This window comes from Carcharhinus amblyrhynchos, chromosome 7 (assembly GCF_965287045.1).
Source record: "Carcharhinus amblyrhynchos chromosome 7, sCarAmb.v2.hapA, whole genome shotgun sequence".
NCBI classification, from domain to species: domain Eukaryota; kingdom Metazoa; phylum Chordata; class Chondrichthyes; order Carcharhiniformes; family Carcharhinidae; genus Carcharhinus; species Carcharhinus amblyrhynchos.
Genome location: NC_137330.1, coordinates 56,127,644 through 56,145,474, shown reverse-complemented (window position 1 = coordinate 56,145,474; position 17,831 = coordinate 56,127,644). Strand labels below are relative to the sequence as shown.

Sequence of the window (17,831 nt, the reverse complement as noted above, 5' to 3'; positions counted from 1 at the left end):
AGTACTACCTGTGCCTCTACATATCTTTGTATCATCTGCAATCTTAGCAACAGTACCTTCACTTCCTTCTTCCAAGTTGTCAATGTATATTGTGAAATGTTGTGGTCTCAGCACTGACCCCTGAGGCACACCACTAGTCACCGACTGCCATCTGGAGAAAGACCCCGTTATTTCCACTCTCTGCCTTCTGCCAGTCAACCAATCCTCTATCCATGCCAGGATCTTACCCTTAACAGCATGGGCTTTTAACTTATTTACCAGTCTCCTATGTGGCACCTTGTCAAAAGGCCTTCTGGAAATCTAAATACATTCACTGGCTCTCCTTTAAGTAACTTCCTTCCTTGTTACCTCCTGAAAGAACTCTAATAGATTTATCAGACATGACCTCCCCTTGACAAATTGAATCTCATGCATATCTGTCTTTTCCCCTCATACTTCTTAATGCCATTGTCTGGCAAAAATCTATCAGCCACAATCTTAAAGTTAACAATTGATCTAGCATCAAATGCCATTGTGGCACACTGTTTTAAACATACACTGTCCTTTGTGTGAAGTGATGTTTCCTAATTTCACTCTTGAAAAGCTGATTGTTAGGACTATGACCTAAATTTCCCAACTAGTGTAAATAGCTGTTTTTATTCATTCAAAGGATGTGGGAAAAGCTGGTCAGGCTAGCATTTAGTGCCGATCACCAACTGCTCTGAAGGAAGCGGATGCATTGTAGTCCACATGGTGTGGGTAAAAAAATTACCGTACTATCAGGAAAGGAGTTCTCTGATTTTGACCCCAAGAAACTGCAATATACTTCTATGTCAGGATGGTATGTGCCTTGGAGGGGCACTTATAGGTAGTTGTGTTCCCATGCATCTACTGCCCTTGTCCTATTTGGTAGTAGAGGTTGCAGGTTTGCAAGATGCTGTTGAAGGAACCTTGGTGAGTTGTGTAATACATCTTGAAGATGGTACACACTTCTGCCACTATGCATCAGTGATGAACGGAGTGAATGTTCAAGATGGTGCATGGGGTGCTAATCAAGCAGGCTGCTTTATTTTGGATAATGTAAAGCTTATTGACTGTTATTGAAGCTGCATGCATTCAGGTAAATGAATTCAATATCTCTGAACTGTTCTTGTTGCCAGAGTGTGTATATGGATGGTCCAGATCAATTTCTGGTCAATGGTAACCCCCAGCACATTGACAGTGGGGATTCTGCAATGGCAATGCCATTGAATTCTCTTTTGTTGGAGAAAATGATTACCTGTTGCTTGTGTGGTGCAAATTTTATTGTCACTTGTCAACACAAGCCTGAATGTTGTCCAGATTTTGCTCCATTGGGCACAGACTGCTTCAGTGCCTGAGAACTCGGGAATGATACTCAATATTGTGAAATCATCAATGACATTCCCCACTTCTGAACTTATTTATGATGAGGGTCATAGGGTGGGGGAAGATGGTGCAGTGGAAGAGCAGGAGGAGGGGAGGAAGTAATTGATGAAGCAGCTGATGATTGGGCCAAGGACATTACCCTGAGAAATGATTCAGTAATGTTCTGGGACTGAGGGAATTGTTTTCTAACAATGACAACCATCTTCCTTTACCCCACGTATGATTCCAATCAGTTCCACCAATAACCATTGATTTTCTTGGCTGCTTGATGTCAACGGCAGTGATTCTTATGTCACCTTGAGTTCAGCTCTTTTGCCACGTTCGTACCAAATCTGTAATGAGGCCTGAAGCTGAGTGGCCCTGCCAGAATCCAAACTGGGCATTAGTGAGAACGTTATTACTGCATAAGTGCTGCTTGACAACACTGCCATTGAGACATCCCATCATTCTGATGATGATTGAGAGTAGGCCAAAGGACAGTAATTGGCCAGGTTGGATTTCTCAAAACCTAACCTGTCCATTTTGAATTTTTCGATCAAATCATCCTTAATGTTCTAAATTCCAAGAGATATATCCCTAGTTTGTTTAATTGAAATCCAGTTATCATACTAGCGTCATTCTAGGTGAGGGAAGCAAATAATCTAACTGGACTAGTAACCCAGAAGCCCAAAAGCCTATGCTCTGAGGACACTGTACCACCGCCAAAGGTATTGCATTGCGCTGGCAACTTATGATCGTGAGTTTGAGTACATTTTAACATGAGTTCAGGTAAACAGCACAATGATTGTATTTTTATTGTTACAAGGTCTGTCTCAAATAAGCAAGGAACTTCAAAATAACAAGGAAATAAGACAAAATAAGAACTCTTTGTTGAATGCTATCTTTATATTATTTACTCTATATATTTAGCTGGTTTACCAATTTACCAGTGCAATCCAATCAAAAATCAAGAGGAAGTCTCTTAACCTGTATTTGGAAAGATAAAGTGCTACCAGGGTTACGTACTCAGTCAGAGTCAGTTTGTGTTCCAATATGAGGTGACACATCAAGTAAAGTTCAAAGCCAGGTAGTCAAACACATTTTTTCTCAGGTTGCTCTCTAGGTCCTCTCCTCCACATTGTTTACTTCTGCAGGCACTCTGACAATTTCAGTTCGTATTCATCTGCAGGCATTGAGTCAGACCTCTGCAGGTCCTCAGTAAGAAGATGCTGATCAAGTCCCCTCCCCCCAACCCCCACCCCTACCTTCCTATTCAGTGTGGTGCTTTCTGGTAAACATAGTGCATGTGACCAGCGGTGTAGTTCTGGATGAGAGGAAATGCGGAAAGAGGTACAGTGTGGGTTAGCACTGCTACCTCACAGCACCAGGGACCTGGGCTCAATTCTGGCTTCAGGTGTCTGCATGGAGGGTGCATGTTTTCATTGTGTCTGTCTGCATTTCCTCCAGGTCTCTGGTTTCCTCCCACACTCCAAAGATGTGTGGGTTAGGTGGATTGGCCACATTAAATTTCCCCTTGGTGTCCAAAGGTGTGTACCTTAGGGGGATTAATGGGGTAAATACATGGGATTATGGGGATAGGTCCTGGGTAAGATGCTCTGTTGGGGAGTCAGTGCAGATTTGATGGGCTGAATAGCCTCCTTCTGCACTGTAGGGATTCTATGTAGCACTCCTTCTCAACTTAGCCCAATGCTGTGTTACAACATGGATTCAAATCCCATTACAGAATTAAATGTGTAATTGTATGCCTGTCTCAGTAATTGTAACCATGAAATTATCAATCATCATAAAGACCCATCTGATTCACTAACATCATTTGGGACAGTAAACTTTCATCCTTATCTGACCTGGTCTGTCTGCAACTCAGATCCACAGCAATATAATTGACTCTTAAGTGCCCTCTGAAATAGCATGGCAAGCCACTCAGTTGAAGGTCAATAAAGGAGGGGGAACAAACATTGGTGTTCTCAGCGATGCCCACATCCCATGAAAGAATGAAACTATAAGACCTATGCTGCACTCATTCAAAGATAAATTTATCTTCAGATGCTCAGGGCTGTTTGCAATACACTAGCTGTAGGCGATCATTGAAGTATAATTTCCAATCCCTTGTACTCAAGTCCTCTAACTACAAGGGCCAGTATTCCATTAACCTTTTTCATTATTTTCTGTACCTTGATGTTTTAATGATTTTGTGTATTGGGACCCCAAAATCTCTTTAGAGGTTTATTGTTTCCAGATTGTCACCATTTAGCAAGTTACCCTGATTTATCCTCCCTGATTATCCTCGAAAGTGTAGATCCTATTTACTTATATTACAACCTGTTTGCCACATTTTGTTCATTCACTCAATTCATCCATTTTTCTTTGTAATTTTATGCTTGCATTTACATTGGATGCATTCAAAGTGAAAAAATATAGTCCTTTTAATCCATATTTAACTTTTGTCTTGTTAATTTTAAGAGTATCTCTTCAGACTTTTGATTTTGGTTAAAAGTGTCACCAATTCTGATTTGTGACACTTAAAAAATGAAGTAATGTTATTTTGTAGATTGGCATTCTGCCTTGCTCTCACACTCCCATAAATGTTGTCATGTTGACAAGCCTGCATAATAAATGTCTCAGTAAAGAGGAAGCTATCAAAGATCTCAAACTGGAAGAATTGGGATCCCAACAGCAGATGTGTTTAAATGAAGGAAAGATAAAGTGAAGCATTGGAGTAAATCTACATATAATTTAGAAAAAATGGGAAGAAAGAACTTGGATCTGATTTTTTATTTATTTGTTCATGGGATAAGGGCACCTCTGCCTAGGCCAGTATTTATTAGCCATCACTAATTGTCCTTGAGAAGTTAGTCGTGAGCCATTTGGTGCGGCTATACCCATGATGCTTCTCAGGAAGGGTGTTCGAGGGTTTTGACTCATTCACAAGGAATGGCAACATTGTTCCAAGTCAGCATGGTGTGCAACTTGGAGGGAAACTTGCAGATCATCATGTTCCCAGACATCTGCTGCTCTTGTCCTTTGAGGCAGTTGTGGTCCAGAGTTTGGAAGGTTCTGTTGAAGGAACTTTGGTGAATTGCTGCAGTGCATCTTGTTGATGCTACCACTGTGCCAGGAGATTGAATGTTTAAGTGATGGGTGGTATGCCAATCAAGTGGGCTGCTGTGTCCTCAATGGTGTCAAATGTTGTGTGTTGCTGGACATAATTGATGTGGCAGGTGGAGAGTATTCCTTAACAAGTCTTGTAGATAATAGACAAGCTTCAGGGAGTCAGGAGGTCAGTTATTCTCCACAGAATTCTGAACCTCTGACTGGCCTTTGTAGTAAGAAGTCTGACAACACCAGGTTTAAGGCCAACTGTTAAACCTGATGTTGTCCGACTTCTTACTGTGTTTACCCCAGCCCAACGCCGGCATCTCCACATCAGGCCTTTGTAGCCACAGTGTTTATATGGCTAGTCCAGTTCAGTTTCTGATCAATGATATCCCCCAGGATATTGATAGTGGGGAAATCAGTGATAATAATGCCTTTAAGTGTTAAGGGGTGATGGTACTTGTGTGGTCTGAACGTTACTTGCCACTTGTCAGCCCAAGCCCAGATATTGTCTCGGTCTTGCCACATTTGGACATGGACTGCCTCAGTATCTGACAAAATGATGCAGCACATTGTTCTCTGATCATGGTACCTCATCACTTCTGATCTTTTGATAGTGGAAGGTCATTGATGAAGATGGTTGGGCCTTAAGACACTATCTTGAGTAACTCTTGCAGTGACGTCCCAGGGCTGAAGGGATTGACCTACAATCTCCACAACCATCTTTTTTTTATGCTAAATATGATCCCAATCAGAGGAAAGTGAATCCCATTGACTCCAGTTTTCCTAGAACTTCTTAATGTCACACTCAGGGAAACACTGCCTTGATGTCAAGGGCAGTCACTCATGTCATCTCTGGAATTTAGTTATTTTGTCCATGTTTGGAATAAGGTCAGAAGCTGAGTGACCCTGAGTGAGTATCACTTGATACCACTGTCAGTGACACCTTCTATCACTTTACTGATGAGAGAATAGACTAATGGGGCAGTAATTGCTTGAATGTTGTTAGAGCCCATAGCCTTTACCTTCAGTGCTTTCTCATTATCACATGGATTGAATTGAATTAGCTGAAGACTGACATCTGTGATGCAGGGGCCATCAGGAAGAGGCTGGGATGGATCATCACCTGGCACTTCTGGCCGCAGAATTTTTAAAAATTAATTCATGGGATGTTGTTCCTGGTTAGGCTAGCATTTATTACCCATCCCTAATTGACACTGAGAAGCTAATGGTGAGCTGCCTTCTTGGATCATTGCAGTCCATGTGGTGTAGGTACATCCCTTGTGCTGTTCGGAAGGGAGTTCCAGGATTTTGATCCAGCAACAGTGAAGGAACAATAGATTTTGAAATCAGGATGGGGAGTGGCTTTGAGTCAAGAGATGGTGATGTTCTCATTTGTCTATTGACCTTGTCGTTCCAGAGGGTAGCAGTCACAGGTTTGGATAATGCCATCTAAACAGCCTTGTTGAGTTCTACAGTGCGTCTTGTAGGTGGTGCACACGGTGCCAGTGTACATGGTGGAAGGCTTGAATGTTTGTGAAAAGGTGCCAATCAATCATGTTTCTTTGTCCTAGATGGTGTCAACCTTCTTGCATTGTTGGAGCTGCACCCATCCAGACAAATGGAGCATATTCCATGAAGTCATGATTCCACAACAGTCTTGTAGATGGTGGTCAGGCTTTGGGGAATTGCAAGGTGAATTATTCATCATAGAATTCCTGGTATCTGACCTGCTCTTGTAGCCACACTATTTACATGGCTAGTTAAGTTTAATTTCTGGTCTATGGTAATCCCCACAGTTAATAGTGGAGGATTCAGCATTATATATGCTTCAACCTTGTCTTTTGCACTGATGTACTGAGCTTTATCATCACTGAAGATGGGGAAATTTGTGGCTCTCACCTCCGGTTAATTGCTAATTATCCACTACCATTCACAACTGGATGAGGTCAGATCCATCAGTTGCGGAATTGCTTATCCCAGTTGATGCATGTGGCTTCTCCTGTTTGGTATGCAAGTGGTGCTGTGTTGTACATTCACCATACTGACATATCAGTTTTAGGAATGCCTAGTGTTGCTATTGGCATGTTCTCCTGCATTCTTCATTGATCCAGGCTGGATCCTCCAGCTTGATGGTAATGGTACAGTGATGGAAAGTCAAACCATGGACTGGGTCATGCATAGAATGAAAAATGTCTTTTGGCAATTTACATTTGTCTATTGACCTATTTGTCAATTGACATTTGTCTATTGTCATTTATATTAATGATTTGGATGAGAATATGGGGGTCATGATTAGAATGTTTGCACATGACACTAAGTTTGGTGGCATAGTAGACAGAGAAGAAAGTTACCTCCAATTGCAATGGGATCTTGATCAGTTGGGTCAGTGGGCTGATGAATGGCAGATGGACTTTAATTTAGACAAATGCGAGATGATACATTTTGGTAGATTGAACCAGGGCAGGACTTACTCAGTTAATGGTAGGGCACTGGGGAGAGTTACAGAACAAAGAGATCTAGGGGTACAGGTTCATAGCTCCTTGAAAGTGGAGTCACAGGTGGACAGAGTGGTGAAGAAGGCATTCAGCATGCTTGGTTTCATAGGTCAGAACATTGAATATAGACTTGGAATGTCTTGTTGAAGTTGTACAAGACATTGGAAAGGCCACACTTGGAATACTATGGGCAATTCTGATCATACTATTATAGAAAGATTATTATTATTAAACTAGAAAGAGTGCAGAGAAAATTTACTAGGATGCTTTGGGACTTGATGGATTGAGTTATAAGGAGAGGTTGGATAGACTGGGACTTTTTTCTCTGGAGTGCAGGAGGCTGAGGTGATCTTATAGAGGTCTATAAAATAATGAGGGGCACGGATCAGCTAGATAGTCAATATCTTTTATCAAAGGTAGGGGAGTCTAAAACTAGAGGACACAGGTTTAAGGTGAGAGGGGAGAGATACAAAAATGTCCAGAGGGACATGTTCTTCCACACAGAGGGTGGAGTGTGTTTGGAACAAACTGCCAGAGGTTGTAGTAGAAGCGGGTACAATTTTGTTTTTAAAGATTATTTAGATAGTTACATGGGTACGATGGATATAGAGGGATATGGGCCAAATGCAGGCAACTGGGATTAGCTTAGGGGTTTTTAAAAAAAGGGGCATGGACAAGTTGGGCTGAAGGGCCTGTTTACATGCTGTAAACCTCTATGACTCTATGACATGTAAAACAATTTTACTCATTGCAGAGGTTTCAGAGAAGAGTTACAAGCATAATTTTGGGCTTTACATTATGAGGAAAGTTTACAGAACTGAAATTTGGCCCAAAATGTTGAATTGCTGGGGGGAGGAGCATATATGGCGTAAGTGTGAGTGGGATAAGGCAGCTTATAAAATTCCATTATAAAAACCAGCTGCACTAAAGGAACAGTCTTCACTAGGTCCAGAATGGGAGAAATTGCTGGATGTGCTGTGGGCTGGCATGCTAACTTTCTTTTCGTTAACTTAAGGAACAATCCAGCCCCGGCTGATGGAATGAAGTTCACCTTTAAAAATCAATAGGACCCTATCTAGAAAAGTCTTCACGTAAAATCCAGAGGCTTGGTCTATTACATACATCTCCCACAAGTTAGTACTGTAACCAAATTTGCATCTCACTCAAACAGGACAAAAAGTTTGTTTACAACCTTTTCGACTCAACTTCAAGTTTTAACAATTCCAAATCGTAACCACTGCTAATGATTCTGCTGTTGCCATTTTCATCTCATGTAAATTTATCCGGTTTTGCCTTGCGTCTTCAAATCACTCCCTCATCCCGCCTTCACCAGTTTCAAACCTTTCAGCTCTTCCAGTTCTGACGGAAGGTCATTGCGATGGAACTTTAACTCATTCTTTCTCCACAAATGCTATCTGACCTGTATATCACTGCATGGAATTCTGAATTATAGCAGCATTTGCTGCGTGGAACTGTGTTCGGTGCAGACTCCAAGGACCTAATGGCCTCTTTCTGCACTGTACGGATTCTAAATATGTAAGGTGAAGGTGCCACACTGCTGTAATAACGAGTGTTCCTCGGAAGACAGGGTATTTGGGGCGGCGGGAGAGGAATAGGGGCAGAGGGAACTGTCCTTGACGTCGGGACACTTGATGCAGGAAATGAAGTATTTAATTCTGCAACAATGACATTCTTCTATTTGATTAGCTTTAAAAAAGGTACTAAAGTAGCATTCTGACTTAACTGACTTTTGGTAATATAGCAGGATGTTGATTATTACACAAAAGCGGATAATTTACAACTCCACTGGCAAATTATAAAAGTATCATGAAAGGATTGATTCTACATCATCCCTTCCACATTCCAGAACGTCGCACTTCCTTTTTTTTGTCCCCATGGAATTTGGGATTATTTGAACTGATTGGTATAACACGCGGACTGCAGCACTCTCCTAACCCACCGTGAGCTTGACCAGATCTTACAGAATGGATGACATTCACACACTCCCACTAACACTGTTCCGGACCAGGGACAGGTACAGGAGGAGCCAACACGGCCCCCTCTCAAATCAGCAAGATTCCGCCAATGTCAAAAACCTGTGGCACATTTCTCTGCGTTCGAACAAGTAGGTAAGTTAAAAACTCGGCGCCATGTGCACAATCCGGCAATACATTTCTCTCTCTCTGCACACACCAGAACGAAAGGAAATTCTAAAAGTTCTACAAGTTGTGCAGCACACAGTGGCCACGATGGCGGGGAATATTAGATGGGAAACGGAAAAGGCATTTTGATTCCAGGTAAACGGCAAAACAAAAGAGTGGTTTAATCGACTGGAAACCACATTGTATTGAGGCAGCGGGAGAACTGAGCGGGGAGCAGCGAAGAGATGTGTGTATTTGTATTGAGAGAGTATGTGTAAACTCACATTTCATTTTTATTGCGCGATTCCTCTAGAGAGTTCCTCCATTAACAAATATCAATTCATTCTTGGCTCCTATCGATTTGGGCTGGCACAGCATCAATTCCTGAGAGCTGCAGAACTACATTCTGTGCAGGGCTTATTAGGAGCGCTCAGAGTGAGGGTGGCCCCCGGCTCCCGGACACACTGGACATCTCACTGAGCACAGCAAGATTAATTGGTCGTTTATGGCGGGCGGTCAAAACTTGATAAGGACAGTCGTGCTTTTCTCTCTCTGTTCTTGGGCCAAGTATTGGATTTCCTTCCACGTTTAACAACTCGTTTTTAAACAGTACCGTAGTTGGCGGAGGGGGAGGAGGGAAATAAACGTGCGAATTAAAGGAGGTGACCTTAGCCCAGTAAACGAATAACCCTTTCTAAATTTACCAGATACTTTTGTACATTATTCAGGGGACCCTTAATCAGCCGCAGTGCCACTGTAAATGTCGTAAGTGCAGCTTGCGAGGATGGGGTTGCAAACAAAATAAAGAGTGAGTATTTTACCGAGTGCAACAAAAGGATTTAATTTAACCGCAATGCTTTAATGTGATCTCCGCTTCTCCGTGTACAATTACATTAGAAGTGTATTCCGTCAGATGGGCTATGTCCTGACAATACTGATAAAGTAGTGATGGTCGTCGTTTTACCATCTAAATTGACTGGAGAGGTCAATTGACTATAGAGATTTACAGCAGGGAAACAGGTCCTTCGGCCCAACTTGCCCATGCCGCCCAGTTTTTAACCACTAAGCTGGTCCCAATTGCCCGCATTTGGCCCCTATCCCACTATACTCATCTTATCCATGTAGCTGTCTAAATGCATTTTAAAAACACAAAATTGTACGCGCCTCTACTCCTGCCTCTGGCAGCTTGTTCCAGATACCACTGAGTGAAAAAATTGCTCCCTAGACCCTTTTGTATCTCTCCCTTCTCATTTTAAACCTATGCCTCTAGTTTTAGACTCCCCTACCTTTGGGAAAAGATGTTGACTATCTGCCTTATCTACGCCCCTCACTATATTGCAGACTTAGAATGTACTCTAAAATGTGTAAAACAATTTTAATCAATCTGATAATTTTAAAATGTGTTTTATTTTCTTGGAGGGAATAACATATCTACCCCAGCAGAAAGGGCTGAAGAACATGGCACCTTTTATACTGTGGCAAAGATAAGTCAACCTGCCTTTCGGTTTACACTTCTATACATGAGTGGGATCTATAGTGATAAACCCCTGGCTAATTTCAAGAAAAGTAGTAAGCTCAATTTCTAAATGTCTTCACATGCAACAGGGACTGAGAAAGTTTTGTGCGTACATTGAATATACCTAGCCCAATTAAGCTTCCAGCCCAAAGCTCGGAATGCCTGTTATTTCAGTAACACTAGATATACATATGTCAGTGTACCCTTTATGATATTATTCTGAATGTACTCGACATTTTACTTTAATTGCGGATGGTACACTTCCATTGAAACATGTGATTGCATTCTTAGTGCCTACGTGAGAGTTTGTGCTGTTCCTCCAGTGCTTTGACTCAACAGCAGCATAGCTGGGACCTTTTACCCTTCAATCTAAGCCTCATTTTTTGTTGAATTTGTATTATTTGTTACACATTTTAAAAACAGCAGCAGATTTGAACCAGAATAAAGATACCGCGTAACACCCGTTCGCAAGTAAGCATTGGATTATTTAACACAAACAAAAACTAATGGATTAAATCATGAATATTCCACTGATGAATCCGTTGCTGCTTTTGTCCGGGTGGACATTATATGAAGGGTTGAGTTGTGGATTGCTGGCTATCTGAACAGACCGGTTCAGATATAGGCCTGCAACAGGTGCCATGGGGATATGCGGGTACAAAATATAGACACGTATCGCATAAGAATGAACACGGCGCTGGTGAATATCGTATCTAGATTCCGATACAAGTTTCCACATTGTTTATGTAACAGTAAAGTGATAATAAAGAGCAAATCGCAATACAGCAAGCAAACATTGAAATAGTTCAGGAATATTATCCAGAAGTCGTAATAAATATCACTGTTGAAAGTGCATTTCAAACATGTATTTGCAATTCTCCCTTCTTACATTGTGTGTTTTAATTACTTTTTGGGTTTTCCACACTGCGCCCGAAAGTAGGTTGACTGATACCCTGTTCCCACGCCCTTGATGAACCTGAGAGAGAAGGATCAGCAAAGCTTTTGCTGAGCTCTTGTGGGGAATGACCTTTTCCATTCCTGTGCCTGTGGTCTGAATATGACTGGGGATTTAGCAAATGGGGAACTATTCGTACCTTATTTAAATATTTAAATTGACACATTGTTATTGCAAGCAGCATTCATAACTTTTGTCACTAAAATCACAAATACTTCAAGTCCAATGAATAATGCCAGTGCTCAAGTTTGCCACGACTGTACTCAGTCACGCACATCAGCATGGTCAGGTTCGTCCACACACTTTCAATTACTGCAATCATAAATTAAACTCGGTTTTTGCGTACATTATCCTTTCCTAATTAAACACATATCTGGAATACGTAGTTCATTGGTTGCTACGCAGATGATATATCGATCATTCAGGGCAGTTGCCAACATATGCAGGTTAGCATGCTCTGCTGCAGGCTTTGCTTTATGTTCTGTTACAGAAAACAGACTATCTGAAACCATCATAATGGCATGAATGCGCTGAGCACCATTATTAAACCGGGAACTCAGAACACTAAAACAATTATTCGCCAAATAGTGTTCCCTGATATTACAGACCCGTTTGACCCAAACAGGTTTCCACAGGTATTCGATTTCAGAAATGTTTCCAAGTGTGTATGTATATACACAACCCCACCCCCCAACACACACACAAGTCTGTATGAATCTGATTCCACTTTTTATTTTATTCTGAGATTAATGTGGTCACTTTCTTAAACCACTTCCCGTGTTCCTTTTTTGTTAGAATTCCTCCTTCAAGTTTTGTCTTTCCTGCAGAGACTGACATCAGCTCCTCCACGGCTGCCACTTTTTTATAAACATTTCAACTCCCTGTTTTACTGTTTTATTTTGACTCTTTTCCTCACATTTCTGAGGTGAGCACCTTTCGGGATTTTGCTCCAGAATGTCTCAGATTTGTTTTAGCCCTCTCACTTCCCCAACCTGTTGTTGTATTCCACTCTTTCCTATTTCCATGTAATATTACCTTTCCTTCTCAAGGTTACCACGGCGATTTTACTCAAGTACTCGCTAGCAATTCTGTTCAACACCCACCGCTGTATCTTTGGCTAGGTCCCTGGATCATTTGGTTGTCACACTGTTTATACTGAGTCCTGACTGAGATCCATGTCATTTAGCACAAGATTAACATGCACTCACTCAGCAGACCACTTTGCAGTGCTCATGGAGCAATTCTCTCTCTCTGACCATCAAACTAGGTCACGAACCTGTTGGATACCCCACTGACTCCCAGTCCACCCCCTCATACCCCACGACTTCCAGTCCCCTCCCCCGCTGAATACCCCATTGACTTCCAATCCCCCTTCTTGAATACCCCCCCCCCAACTCCGCTGGATACCCCATTGATTTTCACCACCTTCCCTGTTGGAGACCCCATTGACTCCCCCCTCACCCCCTCCCACTGGTTTTCCCATTGACTTCCAGTTCTTCACACACCCTACATCTGCAAAGCTCATTGATTTCCAGTCTCCTGCTGAATTCCCCACTGATTTCCAGTCCCCCGCTGAATTCCTCACTGATTTCCAGTCCCCCGCTGAATTCCCCACTGATGTCCAGTCCCCTGCTGAATTCCCCACTGATTTCCAGTCCCCTGCTGAATTCCCCACTGATTTCCAGTTCCCCACTGAATTCCCCACTGATTTCCAGTCCCCTGCTGAATTCCCCACTGATTTCCAGTCCCCCGCTGAATTCCCCACTGATTTCCAGTCCCCCGCTGAATTCCCCACTAATTTCCAATTCCCCACTGATTTCCCCCCACTGAATTCCCAGCTGATTTCCAGTCCCCTGCTGATTTCAAATTCCCTGCTGAATTCTTTGTTGATTTCCAGGCATCTGCTGAATTCCCCACTAATTTCCAGTTCCCCACTAAATTCCCCACTGATTTCCAATCCCCTGGATTTCCCACTGATTTCCAGTCCCTTGAATTCCCCGCTGATTTTCAGTCCCCTATTGAATTCCCCACTGATTTCCAGTCACATGCTGATATTCCTGCTGATTTCCAATCCGCTGCTGAATTCCCAGCTGATTTCCAGTCTCCCGCTGAATTCCCCACTGATTTCCAGTCACCTGCTGATTTCCAATCCCCTGTTGAATTCCCAGCTGATTTCCAGTCTCCCGTTGAATTCCCCAGATTTCCAGTCCCTTGCTGGATACCCCACTGACTTCCACATCACTTCCAGTTGACGAATATCAGTGCTGTTTAAGTTACACTGGGCATCTGTGTAATGCTCAGGAGGGTCAGAGTAAAAACAAATCCACTTACTTGCTGTCACCAGGCGGAAGTCACAACTAAATAATACCAGCATTGCGGAGTTCAGATACAAGGGAAATTGTGCCATTCCGCCCGCTCCAAATAATACACACACGGCTTGTCCAACGGCTCTGAATGACACATGAAAACAATCCTAGCACCTTCTCTACACAAATATCTCGGGAGAGAGGAAACCGCCGATGCTCCTTTCCGCGTCTCCCATTGAGTCGAGTGTCAGTTTCTTAATCTCAAGTCATCCGCTTCAGGACGCGAGTGGAAGGAGCACAGGGATTGTCGGCTGTTGCTGAAAGTTCAATGGAAAAGAGAACAAAGAAAAATCTATCCCCGGGGGATCAAGTCTCAGCATTCACAGTTAGCTCCCTTTGCAGCATTGCAAGGTGCCGGATTGAGAAAACGTCCGTGAGCTCTGGAGTCATTCAGCAGAGAAGCGGATCATGAAAGCTGGGGAGGGAGGAGAGCAGAGTCTGGGAGCTCAGCAAGGATATCTGGCCTCTACTATAGGGGCAAAATGAGCATTTCACGCTCAGAAGCAGAGACCGCGTGAGATAAAATAAATGGGAAAATAGAAACCGGATCCCGACAGAGCTGAAAGTTCCCCGTGATATTAAAAAAAAGACTGGCGGCGGGGAAAGCCCGCCTGTCGGTGGCAGGGATTGGTTTGTGGTGAAGGGAGTCATTGGCAGGTCGGCCAGTCGCTGACAGTGTGGGCTTGGGTTCCTGGCACCGCAGTCTGCTCAGCTCCTGGTGGCGGGGGGAGGGGGCGGAACGCACGCTACAAAGAACCGAGCACTGAGTTAATTTGCCAAGTTTCTCTGCAAGGACAAGATGTTGCTAATCATATTCCAGCCTGACACCGTCGGATGCATTTATCACTTGATTGTGAGATCTGGAACGGTGCCGGCAGGGTTTAATATACCCAACAGTAACACATCTAACCGGGAAACTGTTCTGATGGTCTGGCAACTTATTTCTATAAAGACACAATACATTTTGGCTTCATTCCCTTGAGCATCGCCGTGCAGCAATGTAATTAGGCAATTTAATGCATGGAAAAAAAAGAGAGAGGGAAAGAGTGAGAGATTATTTAAGTGATTAGTGGTACAATTATGTAACTGCATCACTAGTCACACATCTGCAGCAATTTTTTTATATAAAAAATTGAGACAATTAATCTTAACACGTGTCGTTGAGGGCAATATCTGAATACGGAGCTATCCTGCTGGGCGAGATTTTTTTTTGCAATGTTGTGAATTGAGAAGCGATTTTGTTATTTTTCCTCTCCGTTTGAGGCGTCAAAAACCCATAAAACCCAAACGTACAACCGCGAGTGTAAACCAACCCGCAAATATTTCCCAAATCCAATCGAGCTAGAATTGGCAGAAATGGACTCAATCACCTTCGATCTAATCCAATCCAATTTGAAGTACCAGTTGCAATAACTCATTGCCATCATCACACAGCAGAAGCGCATTGTTTATTGAAGGGACACTTCACAGCTAATGGATCGGCTGCTGATGGCTGTAGATAAATGTAACCTATTAACATTCCATGCGAAACAAAGAATTCAACTTCAGGTGTCTCTGTGCGACCCAGAAACCTGATAAAGACTAGTTGGCACGATACATTGAGGTTCTTCAACAAACCAGTTTCATTGTCCCCTCAGAGAGCAAATTGACTACGTTGACAAGTGCTCAGGCATGGCTCCCAGCTAAGATCTTCTGTTTTACAAAGAAAAAAATGTTTCACTGCAGCTACTGGAATCTGAAACACAAACAGGAAATGCTGGAAAATCTCAGCACGCCTGACAGCATTTGTGGAGAGAGAATTGAGCCAAACTTGGGTGGCACAGTGGTTAGCACTGCTGCCTCACAGTGCCAGGGACCTGGCTTGAGTTACTGTCTGTGTGGCGTCTACACATTCTCTCCATGTCTGCGTAGGTTTCCTTCGGTTTTCTGCCACAGTTTAAAGAAGTGCGAGTTAGGCTGGTCATTCTAAATTACCTCTTAGTGTCTCAGGGTGCGTAGGTTAGAGGGATTAGCGGGGTAAATATGTGGGCATGGGGGATAGGGCTTGGGTGGGATTGTTGTCAGTGCAGACTCGATGGGCCGAATGGCCTCCTTCTGCACTGTAGGATTTCTATAATTTCTATGATTCCAGATGACTCTTTGTTTTTGTGTGAGAAGTGTTTTGCATTTACCACACGTTTCAGCATCACCTGCCAGTAGCTACAAAGCAGCGATAGCCAAGGCTGTCGAACGGTTTACCATCAGTCATGCTCCCCCTGCACCAGCACTTTGAATGTCCCTTCTATTCATAAACAATGGTGGAAAAAGCTCTCAATATTGAAAACTTGATTAACGTGATGTCAAAAGATGAATCAGACCACAAAAGGGTAGGCGGCGATGCTCTGAGTAAGAACTAATGTTAATTAAAGGAGAAAATATAATTGAGTTTTTACAGTGTATAGAGAGCTCAGTTTTTATTGAACATGCAAGAAGTTCAAAAAGAAAAATACTCGATGTATTCATATAACATTGTTGTCCACTACTTTCAGGAAGATATTTACCCACTTAAAATAAATATAATACTGTCTTTATTAAAATAACAAAGGGAATGTTGTATAAACAAATTAATCATTAAATATATCACCAGTAGATTTCAGGTTTAACAAAGAATTACAGAAAAAGGACCAAGTATACATAATTCAAAAAGTGCCCAATCTACCCAGGATTACCCTAGAAGGGCAAGTTAGATCAAAGATTTGAGCAACAGGTGAAACCAGCTCTTTCCTGCCACTACTATGCAGTAGCAACACAAGCGGTGTTTGCTACTAACAGGATGCTGCCATCAAGCAAAAAGACTGCCTATCTCATAATGAGTAGTGTGGTATTCGAATTTTCATGCCAGTGTAATGCCAGATAAGGCCATACGTCCCAAAGTCTGGCAAATCACATCAAACAGCACATCGCTTCTACAGTTCGCAACAGGCAAGGACAGACCATACCCAACTAGTTTGAGCCATAGAGGGTATTTGCAAAACTCGAAACAATGTCCAACATTAGACCTTATTCCCCAATTAGACATTTGCTAAGTAATCCTCAGCGTGTTAAGCATAATGCAGACAACAAATTTAAGATTGTCAGTTGAGTTTGCTGTATGGCCCATCCATGTATAGGTTGCTACATATATTGATACACAGGGCCCTGTTCTTTGTAGATAGAACTTATACCTATTTCAGCTAAACAAAATAAGTGATGGCCAATTGCTAGTTTATTCCTCAGGGCATTGCCTTGACTAATTAGAGTCAAGCAGCCTGGGTTAAATTCAAACAGTACTCAGCAGTTAACTATCACTGGTGCATTTTCCATATCAATACTTCTGCCAATCAGAGTTCTGCTTGCCATCCAATCAGCAGTCTCTCTTCATACAGTTTAAATTTATTATTTCCCCTGACATTGGTATTTTTGCAAACTGTCCTGATCAGAATAAAGTGAAAAGCTTGGACAAAAAGTCATTTTTAAGCAATACTTCAGTTCTGTATCACAAGTTCTATACCACCAAACAAATTCTGTGATCAAATTAGAATTACTGTCAAACATTTTTGCTCCAATTTAGTAGGATTTTTTTTCATGCATAAGGTAATATATGTACCCCAAATTATTCATGCATACATAGTACACAAAATTATTCATGCATACATAAAATGTCCACACCAAAATTCTGGAAACTGCATGAAATAAAGTGTCATAGTTCAAAATTTCTCATCCATACAGGGAAGATTGGAACATGCCCTGCAATTGAGGAGGTTCATGCTTTTGACCAGTAATCCCGCTTGTAATATTCCCCACATTGAACTCTTGCCCAGAGTTAAAATTAAGCTTGTGTGTTTATCATTCCCTGTT

At 42.3% G+C, this 17,831-nt stretch overlaps 1 protein-coding gene across 1 annotated transcript in view; it reads right to left on the bottom strand.

Annotated features, from left to right (window-relative positions):
- The window catches only part of fndc4b (fibronectin type III domain containing 4b), a 170,658-nt gene extending 156,652 nt beyond the window's left edge, over window positions 1-14,006 (bottom strand). The window contains exon 1 of the mRNA XM_080193281.1: window positions 13,921-14,006. Within this exon, the coding sequence (XP_080049407.1) occupies window positions 13,921-13,996 (76 nt within the window). The 5' untranslated portion in view covers window positions 13,997-14,006. The remainder of the gene's footprint in view (window positions 1-13,920) is intronic.
- Between the last annotated feature and the right edge of the window lie 3,825 nt (window positions 14,007-17,831).